At 40.7% G+C, this 24,735-nt stretch overlaps 3 protein-coding genes across 4 annotated transcripts; all 3 read left to right on the top strand.

The window, feature by feature from the left end:
* Positions 1-329: 329 nt before the first annotated feature.
* On the top strand, positions 330-7,427 carry LOC147320534 (palmitoyltransferase ZDHHC20-A-like). Its single transcript, XM_086308612.1, has 12 exons — positions 330-471; positions 1,549-1,575; positions 1,678-1,772; positions 1,858-1,978; positions 2,383-2,452; positions 2,757-2,789; positions 4,426-4,546; positions 4,842-4,974; positions 5,082-5,208; positions 5,547-5,633; positions 5,722-5,801; positions 5,918-7,427. Exons 1-12 carry the CDS (start codon positions 354-356, stop codon positions 5,959-5,961), a joined length of 1,056 nt encoding a protein of 351 aa, XP_086164738.1. The 5' UTR covers positions 330-353; the 3' UTR covers positions 5,962-7,427.
* Positions 7,428-13,681: 6,254 nt separating this feature from the next.
* LOC147320535 (organic solute transporter subunit alpha-like) lies at positions 13,682-18,500 on the top strand. Its single transcript, XM_086308613.1, has 8 exons — positions 13,682-14,040; positions 14,139-14,290; positions 14,479-14,552; positions 15,817-15,975; positions 16,129-16,240; positions 16,356-16,502; positions 17,529-17,634; positions 17,751-18,500. Exons 1-8 carry the CDS (start codon positions 13,968-13,970, stop codon positions 17,903-17,905), a joined length of 978 nt encoding a protein of 325 aa, XP_086164739.1. The 5' UTR covers positions 13,682-13,967; the 3' UTR covers positions 17,906-18,500.
* Positions 18,501-19,925: 1,425 nt separating this feature from the next.
* On the top strand, positions 19,926-24,284 carry LOC147320536 (uncharacterized). 2 transcript variants are annotated; one of them, XM_086308615.1, is made up of 2 exons: positions 19,926-23,233; positions 23,512-24,284. In XM_086308615.1, the coding sequence occupies exons 1-2, from the start codon at positions 20,137-20,139 to the stop codon at positions 23,565-23,567; spliced, it is 3,153 nt and encodes a 1,050-aa protein (XP_086164741.1). In that variant the 5' UTR covers positions 19,926-20,136; the 3' UTR covers positions 23,568-24,284. The 2 variants fall into 2 exon arrangements, with proteins under 2 accessions (XP_086164741.1, XP_086164740.1); XM_086308614.1 differs by having other exon boundaries at positions 19,927-24,283.
* The last annotated feature ends 451 nt before the right edge of the window (positions 24,285-24,735 follow it).

The raw sequence follows: 24,735 nt of genomic DNA on the forward strand, positions 1-24,735 counted from the left end.
AATACAAAAGTCTGAGCATATCACGAGGAAACTAACTAGCCAAAGATTGTGAGAGTCATGATTTCAATGTTGTGGGTTAACAGGCTGACATGCTTCAATACGCCCTAAGAAGACCTCAACTTTAGCTGCCACTGTGTTTTATTATGACTGTTTCTCTGCTGAGAGGAATGATTACGAACGGTGCGTTAAAAATATACTTAAATTTCACTTTTTGAACAACTAAAACATCCACGTTCCGTTCCTCGTCGCCTGCACTGCGGTGAAGTATCTTGAGCCTAATGCATCTTTGGCTGGACCATTTAAAAGCCGTGGTTGTGACGTCACCGTCAGCTAATGTCAAACACGGATTAAAGATGGCGCCCTCTCACGCACTCAGGTGCTGTAAACGGGCTCTGAATTGGGTACCTGTCCTGTTTATTAACCTGGTCGTCGGCTGGTCCTATTACGCCTACGTTGTCGAGCTGTGTGTCTGTAAGTGCTCTCACCTTTATAAACCTTTAGCGGCCGCGTGCGTTGACAGTGACAGGGTTTGAAACTTTGATAAGCTAGTTGAAGATTTAAAATCTGGCTTCACACTCCGTAATGCGATGAAACGTTTGGCGAATATTAACACATATTTCTGTCTCTCCTTTTCATGGAAATATTTTACATAAATTGTTATTTTTCTTCATGACAGCTTCGTTTGTCTACTTTTTCCTTCCCCTCCAGTGAGAGGAACTACTTTTCTCCGTTAATAATTAATCACTCCATTAGGGCAGACGTAATGGGTCAAATAACGGATATCATAAAAATAGAAAAGTGGATTGACTGTGAAAGGGTTTGTCGTTTGTGTGTTGCTTAATCATGTTAAAACTTTCTGAGTTTACTAGATATATTTACTAGCTGCTGCTGTTGTTGTTGTTATTGTTATTGTTATTTTATATAGTTTTGGGGTGTCAATAAATGAGGTGCTTCCGAGCCAGCTTTAAAATCTAGTCCGTGACTTTTTGATGCTATTAGTGTGTATCTATCTGTAATTAAACATATTTTGAGCAGTTTAAAAATGATTTTTCAATATTAAATTTTAACAACTTGTCGTTTCAGGAGGAAAAAAAAAGGGAATTTGATTTGTATTTGTTTGTACCCGTTTTACATATTTAACTTCCAGGAGTGGATTCTGTAATTGTAACTTGAATTCTAGTAAACATAATTTATTTGGCGCGTTCCTGAGTAAGTCCTAAGTGTTTATGCTATTTTTTTTCAGCAGTTTTTAATAAGTTGTGTGTCGTGTGATTTGTGCTGCTCCCACACACAGACGCTAAGTTAAATAGTTTGATTCAGGCGGGAGCTGATGAGACCAGTATCAGCATGTCTCTGTGTTGCGGCTGTGGTCAGGACAGGGACATCCCTGCTGATGCTTAAACAAAGCTCTCTGTTGTGGGTGGGTCACTGCTGGCCGTGCCAGGCTGCTGCAACATGGTGTGAGGAAGAGAAAGAGAAGTGGGGGATGTGTAGTCATGTATTACTCCTAACTAATATATACACATATACTTTACCTTCTTCCTATAGATACAATCCCAAATAATGCTGAACGAAGTAAGTATTGCCCTCACACACACACACACACACACTCACTCATATTTGATGCTGTTATTTCTCTCCCGCTAAGGATCCTTCTTTTCTTTTTTTCTACAACAGTCAGCTACTTGGTTATCTTTCACATTTTCCTCGCCATGTTCATATGGGCTTACTGGAAAACTATCTGGTCCAAACCAGCCAATCCCTCAAAAGCAGTAAGTTTGCTTCTGTCACACTCCTCGCTTAGCGGAAGAGAGGAAATAAACAAAACACTGAACACTTTTCTTTTTCTGTTGTCAGTTCAGTCTACCCAGGGCAGAGAAGGAGCTGTATGAGAGAGAAGAGCGAGCTGAGGCCCAACAAGAGATTCTGAAGAAAGTGGCGAGGAATTTACCCGTGTACACACGCACAACTGGAGGAGGTATGGCTTTAGATACAGTGTAGTAAGTGACTGTGCTTTGTTTTGTTTTACACACCATCAGGGAAAACTCTGTTAGCAAAATGTTGCTCTGACAAAAGAGGAAGTGCACAAAAGTTTTCATCATCAGCCATCAACATTGCAAAAGCATTACAAATGACAATCACATGTCTTCTCTGGTTGTTTCTCAGTTTAATACATACTAGGCTTGTCTGTGCTGTGTTTACGGAAAAGCCTGTGTCAGGAGGGTTAATTAGACTCAGGTGCACCTTGCTTTCTCTTCTGGCTCCCCTGCTAATTAAAAGTCAGGATGTGACCCGCTTGGATTCACAGGGGGATTTAACGAATATGCTTTAAGAATATCCAGCACGTATACAGTTAATTTTTTTTTCTCTCTCTCTCTCTAGCCATCAGATACTGCGACTTCTGTCAGGTAATCAAGCCTGATCGCTGCCATCACTGTTCAACCTGTGAAATGTGAGTCCTCTCTAAGTGTCCACACTTTATCAACACATTCCTGAATAAGATCTTTTTAAAACATCCACCCTAAAGTAGTTTCTTCTGGCAATAGAAATTCAGGAAACGTTACAGAATACTTTTAAATGTGTTTTTTTTTTTTTTTTTTTTTAGGAAAGTGATAATATGGAAAACTAATATCTTAATAAGGGTTTATCAAATGTGTTGTTTTTGTTTACTGGGTCAGTGAAAAGATCAATATGTTGGTATATACTGGATGGTACTGATAGGATGCACATTGTTCTTCTTGCTTTTTTTTTTCAAGGTGTGTGCTGAAAATGGACCATCACTGCCCCTGGTATGATATTCTGTTTTTACTTTGCGATTAAACTTCTTTGTTTAAATTCTTGAACATTAATTGAACATTAGTCTTATTACTGTTGTTAATATTACTATCAAACCCCACTTTGCAGTGCATAGTGGGAGATTGGGAATATACACAGTGTTGGGAAGGTTACTTTTAAAATGTATTCCACTACAGAATACATGCCCCAAAATGTATTTTGTAACGTATTCCGTTACTCAGTGAGTGTAACGTATTCTGAACACTTTGGATTACTTAATATATTATCGTGCTTTTTACAACTACATGAATGTGCTATTGCTGTGTGATTTATTACTTTTACTGAAGGTTATTCGCCATACCAATTCCAATACCAACTAGATTTTTAAATCTTAATATAAAAAAATGAGTAACAGTAGGGTGGACATGTAAGGCTGCACTTTTTGCAGCGATCTCGTATAGAAACTATTCCGCGCGTATATAAAACGGGTCCGCGGCTCCGAACCGTAAAGGTGTAAAACCGTAAAGGGACCTCTGGCTAATATGTCGGGCTCGTAGCCGAAAACTAGCTTTACTTTGTTGTCTGGGTCACCTTTGCTAGCAAGAGACAGAGAGGCGTTGAAAGGCTGCTCCAACTTATTGTTTGAGAGGAAAACACGAACACAGTGTACAGTCGAGTCTTAATGGCTTACTTACAACTGGGCTTGTCACCCACTCTTTTTGGCTGCAGTGGTTATTATTATATTTACACGCTTCCATCTCTCGTTTCTGGTCGGTGACAGCTCGTACTTTTCAACTCTTTTTCTCTCTCCTCGCGCTCCCAGACACATAACTGGTATGGCAGGCCATTCTTCCTGCAGCACGGACTACACTGTCCATGAGGCTACATTCTTTAGGGCTATGCCTGTAACACTCTGCCTATTGCCTTCATATTAAATACATTTTGTGAATAATTAAAAAAAAAAAAAAAATTCTTCACGTCATTATGCGGGCTGCAAGTAGGGGTGACATGGGCCGCGAGATTGAGACACAGACATTAGAGCCTCTTAATGTGTGTTTTATTTTGGGTTTCCACCAGCGTGGAAACCAAAAGTGGAGAGGGCATAGCCTTATGAAACAGGAAAATACCGCCGCGTAATCCATTCATTTCAACAAAGTAACTGTATTCTGAATATCACCTATTAAACGGTAACTGTAATGGAATACAGTTACTCATATTTTGCATTTTAAATGCGTAACAGTGGTACATGTATTCCGTTACTCCCCAACACTGAATATACATACTCTATGATCATTATGGTATGACACTATGATATGTTGTATTGTGATACAAACAGTCTAATTTGAGATTTGGTGCTCAATAAAACAGTCAAATTTGCAAATATATATGATTACTGGGTTTGTATAAAGTATTTGTATAACTCATATAGATGTTGGTACATCACAATGTTTATGCAAAGGTTGGGTCCACTAGGAGAAATTGGGGGAGGGGAAAAAAGATGGACATACATACATACATACATACATACATAATCTCAGCTATATTTTCCATGGCTATTGTCATAATGTTATTCAGCACCCCCTTTCTTTTTTTTTTTTTTCTTTCCTTTTTTTTTCTCCTTCCTGTTGTTGTGGTGTCATCTTCTTTCAGGGTGAATAACTGTGTTGGATTCTCAAACTACAAGTACTTTGTCCTGTTTTTGTCCTATGCGTCACTCTACTGTGTAGTGATTTGTGCAACAGTCATCCAGTATTTCATCAAATTCTGGACCGTAAGTACATGAACCTCCTCGTGGTGTTTGCATGAAATTACGTGGTGTGAACACCACGTGTATCAGTATCAACCTGTTGCTATTTTTAGGGGATTCTCTGCAGCACACTTTACACAAGACAGTGGGTCCTGTCACATAGTCCAGCAGTGAAACAGTATTTTATTTCCATGCAAGACTTTGTTGTACTGAGGAAACAAAGTAGTATCAATTTGTTTCATTTTCCACATAATTGGACTCAGGACTGTCACGATTAGTCAGCTAAAAGTGTGTTTTGTTTTTTCCCTTCATTCTAAAGAAACAGCTGCCTGACACCCACGCCAAATTCCATATCTTGTTTCTGTTCTTTGTGGCGGCCTTGTTCTTCATCAGCATCGTGTCACTTCTCGGATACCATCTGTGGCTCGTGGGAAAGAACAGGACCACTATAGGTAAATTAATACTATAAATACATACTTTGTTTAATTCCACTTCTACAAAAAACACCACTGGCTAACTCTTGTCGTTTTTTGTTTGTTTGTTTTCCCTCCATTTTTAGAGGCTTTTAGGGCTCCTTTTTTCACAAATGGGCCGGATAAAAATGGGTTTTCTCTGGGATTTAGCAGAAATGTAGCTGAGGTGTTTGGAGACCAGGCAAAGTACTGGTTTTTCCCTGTTTTCTCAAGGTGAGTCTACTCTCATGTGATATGCTTTGTCACTAAAAATGGATCGTCCGATAAGTTCCATAAATGGTCACTAACAAAATGGATCACAGAGTCAAAGTGAGGGGGCAAAAGCTGATGCACGCCCAAACTTTCACCCACTTCATATCAGTCAGAATAAATGATGTACGCATGCAGATGGTGTTAGTGCATGCCTACTCAGTATGGGAGGTTAATTGGTTTTGTACTAACAGACCTATCCAGCTTTTTTTAATTAAAGTTACTTTCATGGAGTGTCAGAAATATATTTAAAAACAAAAAAAACAATGAAGATATATATATTTTTTTCTCTGTATTTTCAGTCAGGGAGATGGGCATTCCTTTGTCACCAGATTGGTACAGATAGATCCTGAGCAAGCAAACAGTGTCCTCCAGCAGAATGGCAAAGGGTAAGTTTTCTATTTCTTTCAAATCTTTAATATCAGAGGCTTCAATTTTATTTACTTTGAATTAATTTCTGTTTGACTTTAATTGTAGTCCTGCTGATGGAGAAGCTAACCCGCATGTCCTTAGCAATAATGTTCAGCACACAGAAGATGGCAGCAAAGAGAAAATGAGTATGTTACTTATGCCCTTTCTCACAATTTCATGCTTTTGTGTCCTAATTGCTTTTGTTTGTGCTCAATAAACAACCCATCCTGAGACATCTTTTGTGTATACTGTTTCCTTTTAGATGGCGGACAGACTGTCTCTGTGACAATAGAGAAGGAGCAGTAGACAACATATCTCAACTACGATGCCTTAAACCAGGAGTATCATCACCTCAACGGGAGTCATCCTAGACCTTCATTTTAAGCTTTGATGCAGCCTCAAACCACATGTTTTGTATTTGTTTTTATTACATGGACCATTCCTCATCCAGCGTGCTTTGAAAGAGCACAGCAACAATATTGCTATCATGTAGAAAGAGCCTCTACAGCGACCTCATAGACTGCACCAGTCTGAAGCAGAAGAGATTCAGGGAAGGAGATGTCTTTAAGATAAACCAAAGACATTCAAATAATCCCCAAAATGCGGGAGCCAATGTTTGTCTTTGTCTGTTTTATGTTTAAGATTTCATCTAGAGAGTCATCCTTTATCAGTATTAATCAACCTCTTAATCACTAATTGCAGAGCAAAAGGTTTGTACGTTGATTTTCATCCGAAATTGTGTGTGTGTGTGTGTGTGTGTGTGTGTGTGTGTGTGTGTGTGTGTGTGTGTGTGTGTGTGTGTGTGTGTGTGTGTGTGTGTGTGTGTGTGTGTGTGTGTGTGTTATAAGGTGAACTTCAAGCACAATGCAATTAGCAGCAGTCTGTTATCAGATGGTCTCAAATTTAGTTTACATATTTGTAAATATTTGAAGGTCTTTCTGTTTACACTTTAAAATATTTATTTTTCATTTCATAATATATTTGATAGGAAAAACATAAAGATGATAAATGCTAAAACTTAAATGACCAAATCCAGTTTAATGCTTGTTGAAATGGTTTAATCTCAATCCGGATACTTGAAAGCCAACAGGTCTCCCATAATTCCAAGATGATCAGGTAGATTTTTCATTGCACTATAATTATCTGTAATTTGTCCTGTTTTATAAATTAATTGCTTTGTCTTTCTATGTATTTATTTGTAAATCACATTTTATTTATTTTCAAAAAGACATTAATACAAGTGATTTCCTTCTTCATCTACAGAACTAACATCCTTTGTATTTCTATATTAACACGAATCTATTTGAAGTGTCTTCTGTTTGTGTCCACCACTTTCAAAGAAATTTAAGTTTCAAAAGCACAGAACATAAAAAAAACACCACAATAAAAAAAAAAGTCATAAAGAACAGGCAATTATGTCCTTGAGCCTAAAGCTCGATAGAAGTGGAGTTTATACCAGTGATCCAAAGGTGTCACAACCTTTCTTCACTCTTTACTGCCCGCCATTGTTTCCTTATATTACCTTCCTTTTGGAGTATGTGATGTGTAGCACAATAAAACATGATTGACTGATTTTACTTTTAGCCTACATGATTAGTGACTCACAGAAGTTCAATGACCGATGTCAGTTAACTTAACAACAGGCACCTGGAGTTGCTGCCTGTTTGAAAAAAAGATGCTTTTTATTTTATTACGAAATTGTTCATGCTGCTTAATGATTGCTATGTAACAATAAATGTAATACAACTATACATCCCTATTTAACAAATGTGTGATTTGTTTTTGTCAAAAATGTGATTTTAAAATGTTCCCTTGACTGAGGAACAACTCTGCAGATGATTGAACTTGTGGACCTTAAGTGCTTACAAGATGTTAGTCATGACCAGTTAAGCTTTAACTGGATTCCAGTGAAGTCTATGTGATGAAACTTAGAATTTAATAGCTTTGCATTGAAATCTATACCAGAGCAGTGCCTTTATATGGGGGGGCTGTCATATTTGTACCAGAAATATGAACAAAAAAAAAAAAAAAAAAGACTTAGTGATCATTTTGCTGTTAGCTTATCTGTCGATAAATATATGTATCTTGACAAAATCCTCCAAGTACTCACATGTGACACCGTTGTTATCTCAGTTACACTGGCTTCCTGTTGAATTTACAGTCAATTTTAAGATCCTGGTCTTGACTTACAGAGCTGTGCATGGACTGGCACCAGCCTACATCTTTGATCTGCTACAGCCCTATGTCCCCAGCAGGTCCCTGAGGTCATCTGATCAGGGCTTACTTGCTATAAAACAGACTAAGAGGAGAAATAAGGGTGACAGAGCTTTTGCCACTGTGGCCCTGAGACTGTGGAACTCTCTCGCCCAAACATTAGGAACTGTGGACTCGGTAGCTGTTTTTAAAAAACAACTCAAAACTCACCTTTTTAAAACTGCTTTTGGTTAATTTTTTGCCTGTTTTATTTAGTCTTTTTTAAATCTTCTTATGACTTGTAATCTTATGTGCAGCACTTTCTGATTCTGTCTTGAAAGGTGCTATATAAATAACAATTTTATTTTTTATTTATTTTACTTAAATTCTCGGATGAATTCTAATCTCAGTGACCTTGACCATTAAGGTCAGAGGTCAAGTTTTCTAAAAATCTTGTGAATGCGATAACTTGTGAACAAGGTAACGTAAGATTTCGAAACTCAAGCCATAGGTCAGGGGCGTCCAACTCCAGGCCTCAAGGGCCAGTGTCCAGCAGATTTTAGATGTGTTATTGATCCAACACAGCTGACTTAAATGGCTAAATGACCTCCTCAACATGTCCTGAATTTCTCCAGAGGCCTGGTAATTAACTAATCATTTGATTCAGGTGTGTTGACCCAGGGTGATATTTGCAGGGCACCAGCCCTTGAGGCCTGGAGTTGGACACCCCTGCCATAGGTACATCTACTAGGAGGCTGAGTGGTACTGCCCACTGCCACCAGTTTTTTAAGACTCTGCATTAGCATGTTGGCCAAGGCCGTGTTTTTTAAAGCCAGAAGTGAGCATACTTGGATGAAAGTTATCAATTAATGCTAGCAATCTACAAGCACAGAAACCAGCAATTCAATGCTTGATAGTACCCCTTACTACGAGTATAATGTAAAAAATACCTTTCTACCTGTTTTTTTTTTTTCTTTGCTGGAAAACACCTCGTAGACCACGAAGAGTTGAGAAACCAAATTTGGCAAACAGACACATCTTAGGCCTCTGAAGGTTTCATCAAAATCAGACATCATGACATTCACGATGACCTGAGGTTAACCTTTATGCATTTACAGGACCATATAAGAAAAGACTAAATGAAAAGTGTGACACATAATACGTATCTAAATCTCTACAAAGTCCTATAAATAATTTAATAACAAATGCGCTTTAAATAGTTACACTCTGACATCAACTTGCCTCTGTGCTTGCCAAAAAGGGTTTCTCCACCATGTACTAAGACAAGTTACGCTTGCACAGCTCAGTGGCAAGCAAACCAATTTAAAACTTTCATGTAATGTGTTTTTTCTGAACATTTTATATTTGATATTCTGTTTCTCACCATAAAAATTACAGACTGTTCGGGGTTTTTTTATAACTGAACAACCTTACAACTTCAGCAGGGAATGAAGTAATCATTTACCCCACTGTAAGCTGTGAACAGTTCTAAGGTTTTCTACACAGGTAGTGTGGCCAGTTCCCTTCTGCTTTCTCACCTTCCACAAACTATCACTTAATGCCCCTCCGGTGGTCCTCCTTGGGCTCTCGGACTCTGGGGCCTCTGGATGTCTGGAGCCTGGATCTCCTCCATGCCTGCTTCATGCCCTGGGGGACAGGGCTATGGCTCTCTACACCCTCTAGCAGACCATTACATGGGGAAACCTTTTGAATACAAGCGCGCTGATCCACACAGGTGTGCACACGGGTGTTCAGTGTTCATAGACATAAACTACACCTTTATTGGCTGCTATTTCCAAGCACATTGTGCGCTGTAGGTCCTGCTTGCTACACAACAACATTCAATATTTAGTATTTACTGCTGTTTACACTTAGCTAGATTAACGTGATGCTGTTGTGTTTAGTATGTTGCTCTGTTTTTTTTTGCTTGTTTTCTCTTCTTTTTCTCTCAACAGGTGATCCAGGAGGTTTTTCTTTCTGGTCTTTCTCTTTTTAAGTGCCCTTTCTCACTGTCCCTCTTCCCTTCTGTTTTTCTTTTCCTTCATCTTTCTTTCTCCCTTTCCTATCCCTCAGTCATGTCTGTCCCGTCTGTAACAACTGAAAATAAAATAAAATAAATAATAACAACAAAGGTTGATCAAATGGACCAATACGGCAAGGTCGTGATGATCCATTTGGCAAAGTAAATCCATTGGGTATCCTTGTTGGTCTTCAGACAACAATTCTGACAGCTAAAGAACCAAATGGGACAGGCAAAAAAAAACAACTATCACTTAATGCTCCAAAATATCAACTAAACTCAATAAAGAGTCCAAAACAAATGTATGTAGATTCACAATTACAATACCAATCACAGACCAACAAACACAGCATAAGCTTGTCAAAAATCCACCAGTCTCAATCAGTATGGCACTTTTAAATGTCCGCTCTCTGTTGAACAAGTCTTTTATTATTAATGATTTAATTTTAAATAATAAACTTGACTGTTTATTTTTAACTGAAACATGGCTGGGTTTGGATGCACCAGTTGTTCCCACCAAATTTTAATTTCTCTTTTTCTATTAGAAGTGGTAAGAGAGGTGGTGGGACTGCATCTTTAGCCAACAACACACTCACCACCAAACAAATTTTATTTGATCATTTTACCACTTTTGAATTCCACGCTATTGTTTTCAGCAGCCCTCCAGTTTTATCTGTCACAATTTATAGACCACCTAAAGACAGCGCTGCTTTTATCAAGGAATTCTCAGAATTTTTAACAAACATACATTCAAAATATAATATGATCATTTTAACCGGTGATTTTAACCTGCACATAGATAATCCTTCTGACCCTGCATCAAAAGAATTCTTAAACATTCTTCACTGTTTGGATTTTACCCAGCACGTCACGCAGCCGACTCACAACAGAGGACACACTCTGGACCTGGTCATCACCCATGGGCTGTCCACCAGCGTGTCCTCTGTTGTTGACTTGGCTGTCTCTGACCACTACTGTGTGTTTTTTAACATCACCGGTTTTATTCAGCGGGAGACCTCGGTGCAAACTGTGAGGAGGCGCTATCTAACCTCTGAAGTGGCTGCAAATTTTACCAGGGTTTTAGACAAATGCCCCCCTGTGATTTTACCTGCACCCTGCAATTTGATTTTTAATCATTTTAACAGCAAACTGAAGAAAAGCCTTGACTCCGTTGCTCCACTCACCACCAAAAAGATTAACGTAAAACACGTATCACCCTGGAGAAACGAAGAAGTCAAAAAACTCAAAAGAAATTGCAGGGCAGCAGAAAGGAGATGGAGGAAAAATAAAAATACTATCAACCATCAAATATTTTGCGAGCAACTTAAAATGTACAATAATACATTAAGGAAGTCAAGAAATTCATACTTCGCCAAAATAACCAACAATAACAAAAATAATCCCAAGGTCCTCTTTTCCACCATAGATCATTTATTTAACCCTGATTTTAACAGCAAAGAACCCCCACAGACTCACTCTGTGAGCAGTTTGCAGACCCCTTCAGGGGAAAAGTCAGCGCCATCAGATCTGATATTTTATCTAATCGCGATATGATTTTAAACACATCTGAGGGCTCGATTGTACCTGAGGAGACACTGGACAGCTTTGTCTTGGTTAATGCTGAGAACCTTAAGAAAGTTTTCTCCACAGTGAGACCCACCACATGTCTTGTAGATCCAATCCCCTCTTCACTCCTTAAAACACTTTATGGATTTTTTGAAGCTGAGCTTTTATACATGATGAATTGCTCTCTTCAGTCGAGCGTCTTCCCTGTTGCCTTTAAAACGGCGGTGGTGAGGCCCCTTCTGAAGAAGAGCAATTTGGATTGTAATGATTTTAATAACCACAGACCTGTATCCAACTTACCATTTTTAAGTAAAATCTTAGAAAAACTTGTTTTTACTCAGATTAATGATTTTTTGAATGATAGACAGATCCTGGAGATATTCCAGTCTGGATTTAGGGTGAACCACAGCACAGAGACGGCTCTCCTAAAGGTTTTAAATGATCTTAGATGTAACTGGGACTCCCAAAAGCTCTCAGTCCTGGTGCTACTGGATCTAAGCGCAGCCTTTGATACAGTAGACCACGCTATTCTTTTAAACAGACTGAAACACATGGTGGGCCTCTCTGGTGCTGTACACAACTGGTTCACTTCATATCTCTCAGACAGAACTTTTATGGTGAGTATGGATACATGCTCCTCTAAGATCCATGAAATGACATGTGGTGTGCCTCAAGGGTCGGTTCTAGGCCCTGTACTTTTTAATTTGTATATGCTCCCTCTCGGCAGTGTCATCAAGAGGCATGGAGTGAACTTCCACAGTTACGCTGATGACACGCAGCTGTACATCTCCGTGTCTCCTGATGACATCAGACCAATGGATGCCCTTTTTAACTGTATTTTAGATATAAGATCTTGGATGTCAGAAAACTTTTTACAGCTTAACCAGGACAAAACTGAAGTTTTAATCGTCGGTCCTGAGGCTCAGAGAGAGAAACTCTTGTCTAAATTACAGGCATTTTCACTATGTCCTTCGCTACAAGTGAAAAACCTGGGTGTTATTTTTGACTCTGAGCTTGGTTTTATCCCACATATTAAACATGTAACCAAAATTGGATTTTATCATCTAAAAAATATAGCCAGAGTCCGCCCTATTCTCTCTCGGGCAAACACGGAGATGCTGATGCATGCTTTTATTACCAGTCGCATTGATTACTGTAAGACCCACCTTTTTAATTTAGCTTTTACTTAACATTTATTTATTTTATGCTTATTTATTCTATCCTGTTATTCTATTATTAATTTAGGCTTTACCTAATATTTATTGATTTTATTCTTATTCATTTTTTAATCTTCTTACTCTATTTATATTTATATTGTATCCCGTTCTTATTTATTTTACCCTGTATATATCCTATTGTGTCATATCTTCAGTGTTTCCTCAGAGGGCGCTCTCTGCACCGGGGCTGTGATTGACCATGGCTGCTGGGGCTCTGGGGGTCCTCTCAGCCTGGCTGGGGGGCTTCTTTGCCTCCCTCCTGCTGTGTGCCCAGCCTGGAGGTCTGTGACCGGCTCCCGGTGCAGACGGCTCCCTGTTATAGTGTTTCCTCATTTCCACTTGGCTCATGCGTACCCAGCCCAATTTTACTCTTTAAGTGTGCATGTGTGTATTCGAGATGAATCAAGATTGTGAGCATCATTTTTTTCCTTCTTGCAAAAGAAATATGATGACATGGTGAAAAAAAACTAGACAATTATTAGCCAGAGACAGTTGAGCGACCACAGTGCCATTCACCTCTCTGTAACAGAATAACAGATAAAGTTTAATAGTCTCACCACTCAACATTTGAACCCTCTGGAATTTTTCTAGGTAATAGATTTGAAAAGCCTATGTAGGATTTTCAACTTTAAACGTTTCTCATTAGTTTTTCTCTGCTCCCATTCATGCCGTACTGGCTTTCTTTAGTAGTATTATATATAGTACTGTGGAAAAGGTTAAAAAAGAATCACTTTGCATTTTGGAGCACTGGATAGAAGCTCAGATAAAATGTTCCTATGGCTTCATAGATTTCTGCGTAACATACCTGACCATAGCTGAGCCTAAACTTTCACACCAGAAAGCCAAACTGAGACTGAAGTAATGAAAGCTAACCTTTAAAGCAATAGTTTAACGTCGAAATACTGTAAATTAGCCGAGAATCAAAAACTATAGCTCACAGCTCACGTTATGCACTGAGAAGGAAATAACACACCCTGCCAAAGTTCACTTTTCCTGACGCACAATGAATCTTAGCCTTTCACTAAAACTCTGACCTTTGTGTTTTTTAATTACAGTCACTTAAACCTGTGAATAAATGCATCACCAGTTGCTCATGCGTTCTCATAAAGTTGCCTGCCACTTCTTATCCCACCTTCACTTCTTCAGAATCCCTTAAGTGCTAGGTACTCAGCTCTGTGTTGAAGACTCTGGAATGTAAAGGGGAAGCAGGTTTTACTTTTATGACTGCAACACTATTTATATTTTTTTAATTTTACTCTTGTTAATATTTGTTAGTCTATTTTTAGTCTATTTTTTAAGACAAGCGTCTGCCTACCATGGAAGCTCTAAATGGAACCATTGATCCAGCTTGTCTGAAGGGTCGACCGCTGGCTATTGACATGCTCAACCGTAAGTTATACACACTACTATATTCATTTAGATTTTAACCTGAAGAAAGTCTGATTCATGCTGTTTCTATGTGTCTCCTATTGTTCTTTTTTAATCAGAGCTAGATACATTTGGCTATTGCCTGTACTTCATGCTCACCTTGATGTCCTGTGTCTCCCTGCTTGTGTACCTGGAACAGTGTGCCTATATTTACAAAAAACTACCCTACCCCAAGAAGACCTTGGTCATTTGGGTAAACGGTGCAGCACCAGTGAGTATTCAGGCCTGCTTAAGTTTTATAACATGCCACTGATTGTAAAACAAATATGATTGCAACCATTAACAAGTTTCAACAACTTGTTAATAGGGAAAGTAAGCCACAGTACATTAACAGACGTCTTCAAACGTTATAAGCGTTGCAGCTGCATGTTTTTAAACACAACAATTTTACCGTTTCAGGTCATTTCCACCATGTCATGCTTAGCTATGTGGATCCCGAGGGCATTTATGATTACAGACCTGACATCTAACAGGTGATTTTTCCTTTAACTACACTTGCAAAACATTTCCCAGTGTAGTCAGTGTTTTTTTTTTGTTTTTGTTTTTTTTTTGTTACAGTTTAACAGTTTAATGAATTATTACACATGACGGGTCAAAACTCACACTTTGCACAAAATAACAGAGAAAAAGAAAACGCCATTGAGCCATTTGATCCACTCTGAAATGGCACCAACAGATAAATATGAAAAATTGAACATTTTAAAACACTTTTTTCAAGCATTAGTTCAACAAAAGTATCTGCTGATCTAATGTGATCCTTGGGAAAAGTAAGTAAACTCTTTACTGGAAACTTGTTGATAGTGTTTGGCATAATTAGTCTCCATCAGACTTTTTCTTCCATGGAAGTTAGATTGAAATCTGAGCTGCGACTTGGCTTTCCCACTTGCTTTCTTTTGGGGTTTTTAATCTGTTCCCTAGTCGATGTATTAGTGTGCAAAGATTTTTATCCTGTTGAAAGACCAGCTTTTAGTTTAAATTTCAGATTGCCTCACATTAGCTTGAAAGAATCTTTGATATAATGCAGAATTTATAAATGCATTAAAAACAGCCAGCTGTCCTGTCCCTGAGGCAACAGGACAAATCCAGACCAGATGAACATGCAGCACCATACGTCACATTTCTGATGTGAGCCTGCTCTTGAGAAACAGCCATTAGCCTAATCCTTTTTTGTTTGTTTGTTTTACTGTGGCTGAGTTATTACTTATTTCAAAAGGGCTTGGTGGTTGCATTTATGCTAATTGAAAAAACGTAGCTAATGTTTGTTTGGGACATTAAAAGCTTGGCCTCCCATGCAGGTCAGATTTCTTCAATTTCTGGATTTGGATGCATGGAACTTTTGGATACTTTGCATTAACCTGGCATCAACATATATATCTATATCTATATTTACCATCATGCAAGTTGTTTCTAATGCTTACTTTGGTGAGGCATTCTGTACAAAAACAGTCAGCAGATGCCAACATCTGAACAGGGACTCAAACCACCAACTTGCAGCTTATAAGCTGGTGGCTCTAACAGCTGGTCTTTGTCTCAGTCAAGTTGTCCACTGTGAATTTTTAGCTGCCTGCACAAACATAGCAGGTTAGATCAGGCACACATTTCACACTACTATAAATACATTTTTGAATTTTTCTACCTGTGATGGTTACGTTCATTTGATATTTTATGAGATTTGCATAATTAACAATACATAACAGCACATCTTAGACGTGTGTTGAGTTACCTCTTTCCTTACAGTTATTTTGCAGTTGTGATTTACAAGATCTTGCTTCTGTTGATTGAGGAGTTGGGTGGCAGCAATGCCTTTTTGGAGAAGTTCTCTGGTAAACCCTTTTGGATCAGCACAGGACCCTGCTGCTGCTGTTGTCCATGTTTACCCGACGTCCCCATGTCAAGGTAAAGAGAGTCTGCATATCACTGCGCTGGCTCTAGCTCAAGCCTGTGTCAGATTTCCATATCATATATTCTGTCATTCTGCATTGACTGCACATTACCTTATCATGGTACACATGTGTAATGTTAGTCTGTCTCTGGACTGGGTTTGTTCAGGCGAATGTTATTCCTGCTGAAGTTAGGCTCTCTTCAGTATGCAATCCTGAAAACGGTGTTCACTGTCCTGTCTATAGTACTGTGGACCAATGGCAACTATGATCCTACTAATGTAAGTATTTGAAATGGTTCTCTACATATCTGAGTGGACTAAAATAGATGTGCGTTAAATTAAAACATATTTCTATAAGATTCATATAAATGTGTGTGTGTTTCTTTTTTTTCAGCTAGGAATCTATGGTATAACCCTTTGGATTAGCCTATTTGTTGGTGTTCTAACCATCATCTCCCTTTGGCCTGTTGCCATTGTCTTCATGAACATGAACCGCTATCTACGCCCACTCAGGATTATACCAAAGTATGCAATGTACCAAGTGAGTCAACAGCTGTAATACCAGATGCTAAGGTGCTTCACATGTGTTGGGGGTAACTCCTGAAGCTGACTTAACACAGCTAATTTTCTTGTGATGAGTTAATCCGCTCAATTTGTGAAGAGAAATCAAAAGGTAATTTCCTCTATCAGAGAACAGGGATACCATGCCAGCATGGATGCTTTTGACATTGTGAAAACTCAGATAGGCTGAAAATGTGAAAACATAGAAAACCCATAAGTGACCAACAAATTTGACTGAACTCCAGAGACCAGCACTACAAAGCGGGAGTTTGTCTTATTCGGATAACTTCAGAGTTAATCCTCGATTTTCCGTACTCCAAAGGTGGTTCACTTCTTACCTGTGTATATCACCTCAACCTCGTGAACCTAAAAGGCTTCAGAGCAGCTTAGGTCCTAGATTAGCTATCAACAGGTATGAAATCACTGCCTGATGACCAATCCATTCTCCAGAAAATGGTGTAACAGCTCCCTAAACGTCCCTTGAACTCATAACCAGCGTTGTGTGACTAATTATCCTGAATGCTGATGTAGGGTTCGGTGAACAGTTACACTGGGGATGCTGAACTTGCTTCATAGTACGGGGCTCTGGTGTTTTTTGGGTAGATCATACACCACTACTGCAGTTAATTAACTAGTAATAATTTCTCAAATCTGGCTCTCTCCCATGTGTGTCATTGGATCTATCGCCCTCTGCTTTCCACTCTTTCCCTTACAGTCGTGGCAGACGGCTGCCTCTCCCTGACTTTGGTTCAGACGTTTCTCCCTGTAAAACTGAACTGAACTTAGTATTTTGCAAATGCCAAAGCCAATAATGCAATACCAACAGCCATGACCTAAATCGTATATTTAAAGAAAATGACTGGAACATGCACCAAGATTTAATGGAGTTATCCTTTGCCTGTGCTTCACCAGCCTGTCCACCAACTTTCAGTGAAAATCAGCCTAGTAGACATGCTACACAATCAGCATGACCACTGTGTAAATGTTACATTGTTTTTATCCTTAGTTAACACTTGTGTTGAGCCAGCTGCAGACATCGATCGTTAACATCGTGGCCTTGTACGGAAACATCGCCTGTGCTCCTCCATTAAGTTCTCAAGCCCGTGGAACCAGTAAGAAACATTTCTAAACGCCTTTCAGATATGCACAACTGATGTGAAATGAAACTACCCAACACTGATTTATTGTTGTTTTTGTGTGTGTGTGTGTGTGTGTGTGTGTCCCGCAGTGCTTAATCAGCAGATACTGATCATGGAGATGTTCATCATCACCCTGGTCAATCGGTTTTTGTACCGCCGCACATATGAGGCAGTTGAGACACATGACAGTGAAGAGAACACCACAGCGCTGCCAGAGGCTACTCTCATGGAGCATGATGTCTAAAAAAGGACAGTGAATCACTGTGTATCACTGCTCTTTAACTATGTAAATGATTATGTAAGTTAAGAGATCATAAAGTAGTCTAAGATTTTACCTCATTTAAGGAAAGGAGAGAGAAATGCCTCCGTTTTACTGGATTCATAAGCACCCTTTGCATTGCTTTCAGCCCTGTCTTTGACATATATCCATGGAAAAAGTACAATCTCTTTCTGAGTTCTGATGTTTATGCATGATAATAGATAGATAGATTCTGGGTACTGAAAGTTTTAAGTTATGCTGACAGAAATACCAACAAGGAAAATCTCTTAATTTGACTGACTTACATTACTTATAGTAGAATTGTTGTTTCTTGCAGATGATTAGATGTAAACAGTGCTGTGCAGGACATTTTCTTGGCCATTAGATGCACCTCATATCGCATTTATGATAAAGAAATGTCAGTAGTATCAATCTTCTCTTGTCATCAGTCTCTGCAAACATGTATGCAGTGTATCTTTGTATGCAGTTTCTTTTTTAAAGAAGTTTTACCATTTTTTTAGACAATACTGGAGCTTTTTGTCACACTGGGGCAAATGCACAGGGTGGGAGTTTTACATTGGCCTCGAGAGAAGTGAATAAAAACAACTTTTTCATTTTGTTAACTAATGTTTGCGTGTGTTTGATGTGTACAGTGACATATGTTTTTGTTTATTTTCCCCCTTTAGCTTAACAAAGGAGATAAATGCTGAAGCATTACTCAGTTCATTTCTGCATTTCTGTCTGCGTAGACCTAAACTGAGGACTTAAGGCAGAAAATAGAGACTTTAATGAAACTGTCTTTGAAAAGAGGTACTTGTGAGCAAAACAGATGTCACACCATCTCTATTTAAGTGACATTTTCACGACGATGACAATTTTTCAAACACTGCATTTAAGATACTTCCCTTTGAGTGAGTGAGCCTGAGTGAATATATCTTTAAGCGTCCCACTGAATCTTAACACAGCTCAGAATAGCCAGATTTTTTCAAAGAAGGCTGACCCACTTACACAGACTTATCCGGGCCAGAGAATGCATGTGGATGAGACAGCAGCTTTATTTTCAGACTTGCTGCTGTACGTTCTACTGCTGTTTCTCGAGCAGCCACAAGGAGCCGCCCTAGTTCTGCCCGCCCAAACTAAATTCATTAACCCGGTGATAATTAAAACATAACAAGTTCCCCCTCATAAATATACATCATTTGCAAATTAGAAAAGGCATGCAGGTCTATATAACTCAGGGCCATCACACAGATTTAAATGTTGAATTAGCAGTTGCTTCACAGAGTTTAATGCCCCCCTTTTTCTCGCTATCTCAAAAATCTGGTGGTGACTCTGTCAAGACGCTCAAAAGGTCATACCAACAAGCCCGAGTTTTCAGTGGGATTTTAAAAAACTTAAAAAATTAGCCACCACTAAAAAATATGAATAAAATAAAAAAGGATTACAGTTGGTTCAATGTTTTCTAAAAGGTGTTACAAATATGCTTTTTGAACACATATCCAACACATTAGATGAAAAGAAAAAGAAAGGCAAATAATATGCTAATTATATTCTAAGATTATTGCTCTTTATTATTATTAATAGACGTCAATTTCTATTCATAAATCACAGCTTCATGACACATTTAACAGACTGGTGAGAGTTGCGGTGATGCAGATGATTGAAATGAGGCCAGTTTATTTAGAATTAAGGCAAATCCACAGCACAAACCAATTATTAGGCTGCATGTAGAGGTAGCGCTGCCCTAATCTGGATGAGACGTTTTATATAAAGCCAGATCATTGAGAATTGAAAATGTGGCCCTATTAATGGAGCATTTGTCTTTGCTGTTTATATAAACAGAGTCATCAGACAGGAAGAGAGGAAGAGAAAGCTATGTTCAGGGTGGGTTGATGACAGCCCCTGGCTCTGCATTGCTGACGAAAGCTGCTTAGCCCCTCAGTTGCTATGGCAACCAGGGAGGGCAGCCAGACAAAAATGAGCCAAAGGGGAGGGGCTTTTGAGGGAGAAATAGAGGAGAAAGGGCTGGATGGGAAAGAAAGACGGAGGGAGGGATACGGACAAGTGATAAAGAAACACTGAGAGCAGAGGAGGTAGCGCAAGGCTACACACGGAGAAAAAGGTCTGGATATAAATGCTCCATCACTGGCTGGGGAATAAAATCTGCAGCAGCTGACAGGAGGATTCAAAAACAAAAAGGGGGACGCAGAGAGAAGATGGACGTACAAACGGAGAACATGGACCCCCCACCTTGTGAATCGCAGCCAAGTGGAAAAATCAGAAAAGGATTCAAGCTGTTTGGCAAACGCAAGCCAGGTAACATCTTTTCTATTCGAAGCAAAGGAGATGGAAACAACAAGTCACCTGTTCACAGGAGCAAAACACTAGATGGATTATCAGAGAGTCCTGCGCCAGATTCTGAGCAGGAGCCGGACAAGGAAAAGGGACAGGAGGTGAGCGAGGCAGAGAAGGAGCAGGCAGAGGAGGAGCAACTCGGCGAAGATGGCGTTCTGGCTGCCGCCCCTGCTCGCAACTCAGTTTCTTCAGCCAGCTCAGCCAAGTCTCTCAGCTTCCTGTCACTGCTGAGGGGTGGCAGGAGGGGAGTGGGGGACCGCCGAGTCCACACCGTGTCCCAGCCAGTGGGTCGCCAGCGTCGTGGGCTGAAGGGTCTCTTTGGAAATGTTAAGTTCAAATCGAAAGATAAAGAGGAGAAGGAGGAACTCCCTCCTAGTCCGCTCCTCATGTCATCCCGTGCCAACAGTGTTGAAATCATCAAAGAGGACCTCACCCTCACACCCAAATCCCAGCCTCGCTTTCTGGACAGCCCTGAAACAGAGAGGCGTGAGCACGTCAAGAGTGCAACAACTCTGGACAGTGCAACCCCATCCCCACCAGAGACTGCAACTTCCCAGGTAACAACAAGCAATGTGAGTAAAACTCATGAAAATGTAGCGCCGTCGCCCACCCATGAGCCACCACTGGTGCCCGGGGACACCAGCCTGAGCTCGTTGCTTGCGGACATCTCGTCTCTCCTGACTTTTGACTCCATCACAGGGGGTGGGGACATCATGGCTGATGTGGAAGCAGAGTGGGGGAAAGCGAGCAGTGCTATCAGCGCTGTGGTGACTGAGGTCACGCCAACATCCACATCTCCCTTCTCCAAACCCACTATCTCCTCTCCGCTGAGTCCCACAAAAGTCAGCACTGCTTCCACAGCAAAACCTTCTCATGTAGCCGTCCCCACTGCCACTTCACCCCAACCCTTTACTGCACTGTCGAAGGCAACTACAACCTCTTCTCCCATTTCCAAGCCAAGCACCACCCCCACAACTTTCACCAAATCTTCCACTCTGACAACTCCCTCAGTCAAACTGAGCTCAGACTCTACTCCAGCCTCTGAGCCTTCTGTCAGCGCTAAAACCATCACAGCTCTGGCGCCAACTACAACAAAACCCTTAGCGTTTCCTGTAACTTCAACAAACCTTTCAGCTCCAACGTCTTCCTTTGTGATTACAAGTAAATCTACAGTGATGTCCATCTCTACAGCAACCACAGCTCCTCCAAACACCCCAGCCTCTGTAGTAAAGGCTCCCTCATTTAGTCCAGTTCTTACCTCTACAGCTAGCAAACTGGCTTCACAGACTGTACTGCCTCCTCAAACTACTACTTCTGTAAGTAAACCCAGTCTTGTAGCTACTTCACCCCCCGTCTCCACCAAACCCTCATCAATAACCCACAGCCCACCCATCCCTGTTGCTATCTCCCAGCCTCCCCCTGCTAAGTCAAATTCAATTAGCACTTCCTGCAAACCTTCTCTAATCTCAGTTACAGTAGACTCTAAAACCCCAGTGACAGCATCACCAGCCTGCACAGTTACAACAAAACCATCTTCTCCTGACCCGGGTACTCTCTCTAAAACAGCAGCTCCCACATCAGCTGCAACCTCAGCCTCTGCATCTGGGGCCCTTTTCAAGCCTACACTCACCTCCACCCTCACAGAACAAAATAAAAGCCCTCCCTCACATGTAACTGCTCCTGATATCTGTCCTCCCACAGCTAAAACCCAACCCAGCCCTGCATCGATAACAACTCCAGCTTCAGTTTCTTCAGCTAAGCTTCCTCCTGCGACTAAACCCACCTCTGCCTCGGTCTTGTTAGATAAAACGCCCCCTACTCTCGCACCAATTCCAGCACTTGCTACTCATGCAGCAGTTTCTACAGCATCTACTGCTCTGGGTCATATTCCAGTTTCTTTATCTAAAGATCAACCTGCTCCTGCTCAACCGCAAATTTCCCAATCTAAAACCCCTCCTGCCCCTGTTCAAGTCCCACTTTCTGTCTGTAAAGATCAGCCTGCTCCAGCTCAGATGGAGGGTCCTCAATCTAAAACCCTTCCTGCCCCAGCTCAGCCCCCAGTTACTGTATATAAAGATCTGGCCGCTCCAGCTCAAAAAGAAGTCCCTCAATCCAAACCCCCTCCCACCCCTGTTCAAATCCCAGCATCTGCATGTAAAGATCCATCTGCTCCAGCCCAACAGGAGGTTTTTCAATCAAAACCCCCACCTGCCCTGGCTAAAATCCCAGTTTCTGTATCTTCTGACTCTCCTGCCCCAATTTCTGTAGCCAAACCACTTTCTACTTCTGGTCAGATTCCAGTTTCTCAGCCAAAAGCCCACCCTGTACCTCCTGGTGCTCCTTGCCCTGTCACTTCTCTTCCTCCTACCCCTAAACCTCAGCCAAGTGAAGCTCCAGCCTCTGCTAAGTCTAGTGGAAGTGGACTAGCAACAGTGGATAGCCAATTGGCTAGTCCAAATGGCACAAATGGGGAGGGTGTGAAGACTGCACCGTGTAAAACCGAAGAACCACATAAGGAGTCGCGAACAAGCCTCCAAGAGCCCCCCAGAGAAAAGAGAACACAAGCCAAAGCATCAGGGCTGAGCAAAATCCCTGTCGTGGGAGGAAGCAGAGTGGGCAGGCTACCTGTCCGGGACAGCCAGCAACATGCTGATGAGGAATCAAACAGAAATCCGCCCACACCCGTGCTAGAAGAAGAAAGACCCCATTTTAACTCACATGATGCAGGAAACAAAGATAAAATCAGTGCTGCAGAAGCCACCTCAAAACACACCCAGGAGGACAGTCAGCACCCCCAACACCAGAAAGTTCTCACCAGTTCAGCGCGTGATTCAAAGATCCCCGTGAAGCACGGTGCACAGACTCACTCTGCCTCCCAAGTCCCTCAGACTAAAGAACCCCCTCGCACTAAGATACCCGTGTCCAAGGTTCCTGTCCGCAGAGCTGGTACTAAACCTGCAGCCACAGGTGGCAGCGCCCAGATAAGGAAATAAGACAGTGGATTGAATCAGTCGACTGCAGATTACTGCTCTGACTGCAACTTTTTTCCAACATCACGATTTTTTAAACTTTGCATTCTATACTGTAAATCCTGGCTGGTCTTTCTGTCATCTCTTGGCTTCACTACTTCATAAGCAACAAGAACAGAGTCAAGGAAACTGACAGCACTCAAGCACAAAACATCCCCGTGGGCAGCTGAAGCAACAAGCCCGGCTCTTTGGTGCTGAGCCACCCTAGACATGCACTCAGGAAAGGTTCGGGGTCACACCTGAACACAAAGCAGCATCGGTAACAAAGGATGAGCGAGATAAAAGGTCATAGGAACACAGTCTGTCTCTCTCTCTCTCACACACACACACACCCTTTCACACAACATGGGCGAGTGCCTTTTTGAGGGTGCTTTTCCTACAGACTGTCAGAATTTTTTCAGTCTTTTCTACAGTACTTTTAACTTTTGTTACTCCCACTTTTTGTAGGAACCTTCAAGTCTTTTTTGTCTTTCTTTTCAGCAAGTCTCTTTGATAATAACCAATCCCTTTACCTTTTATTTATGCCAGGAGATGAACCGCAGGAGCTCTATAGATAAATGCAACAACCAAATTTTACATTCCACACCTTTCTCTGGATGTATGTAGCAGAAAAAAAACATGCCATGAAGTTTTTGCACAATATGTTGAACTGTACAGCGCCCGTGTGTCCACCTGCTCATATGTAACATACTCAGATCTCACTGTGAACTATGGGAGGGGCTGTGGTTTGAAAGAGTGGAAATTACTCCTCGCAATGAAATTGACAGTGGAGAGCAGCCATTAAAAATGGCATTGTGGACAGAAAGGATGGTGGGATGAGATCTCCAGCTCATGAACTGGCACATCTTTATTCCTGTCCCAGTTATACTCGGATGAGAACAGCATCTCTGTGTAGAGACTCATCTATGTTGTCCTGTTTCCTATTTAATCAATAAAACAATATGAGTACCTAACATGTGGGATCTGTCTAAGTTGTGAACTGCACACCGTTTTTCATACTGTTGTAGTTTTAACACGGGGAGATACGAACACATGCCTGCAAATAACTCGGATTATATGGAAGGAACATGTAAATCTGAAATATAAGTAAAGGCTAAGAATCAGAGCAAAGAGAAGGAGTAATATTATATATTTTCCCTGACTGATCTTCACCATCTTACATGCAGCCAAGTCTCAGCTTGTCCTCACAGACACATCATTCCAGCGTCATCCACACTCCAAGCTCACTGACCTGAATAGTGAGCACATGAATGCCAGCTGAGCCAGGCCAATCAGCTGCGAGGGAAAACGCTTAACATGCATAGCCTACCTTATTATCAAAGGGAAAAGGGTCTGGGAATGTGTGTCATTGCTATTCTTAGTGTAAAAACATACCTAATGGACATGCTGAATGATTCCACTCTGACTGAGTCGATGATTTGCTTTGGAGTT

The sequence above is a fragment of the Aulonocara sp. 'chitande type north' Nkhata Bay genome, linkage group LG10 (assembly GCF_057382095.1).
Source record: "Aulonocara sp. 'chitande type north' Nkhata Bay isolate Kocher_YH1m ecotype deep benthic linkage group LG10, A_spYH_male_GT1.1, whole genome shotgun sequence".
Taxonomy (NCBI): Eukaryota; Metazoa; Chordata; class Actinopteri; order Cichliformes; family Cichlidae; genus Aulonocara; species Aulonocara sp. 'chitande type north' Nkhata Bay.

Coding starts and splice junctions, on each gene's coding strand:
- LOC147320534 (XM_086308612.1), top strand. CDS start 354: ATGGCGCCCTCTCACGCACTCAGGTGCTGTAAACGGGCTCTGAATTGG. Junction 1,979..2,382: donor CACACGCACAACTGGAGGAG/GTATGGCTTTAG, acceptor CTCTCTCTCTAG/CCATCAGATACTGCGACTTC. Junction 5,802..5,917: donor TGGCAGCAAAGAGAAAATGA/GTATGTTACTTA, acceptor GTTTCCTTTTAG/ATGGCGGACAGACTGTCTCT.
- LOC147320535 (XM_086308613.1), top strand. CDS start 13,968: ATGGAAGCTCTAAATGGAACCATTGATCCAGCTTGTCTGAAGGGTCGA. Junction 14,041..14,138: donor GGCTATTGACATGCTCAACC/GTAAGTTATACA, acceptor TTTTTTAATCAG/AGCTAGATACATTTGGCTAT. Junction 17,635..17,750: donor TTCTCAAGCCCGTGGAACCA/GTAAGAAACATT, acceptor TGTGTCCCGCAG/TGCTTAATCAGCAGATACTG.
- LOC147320536 (XM_086308615.1), top strand. CDS start 20,137: ATGGACGTACAAACGGAGAACATGGACCCCCCACCTTGTGAATCGCAG. Junction 23,234..23,511: donor CAGAGCTGGTACTAAACCTG/CAGCCACAGGTG, acceptor TGAGCCACCCTA/GACATGCACTCAGGAAAGGT.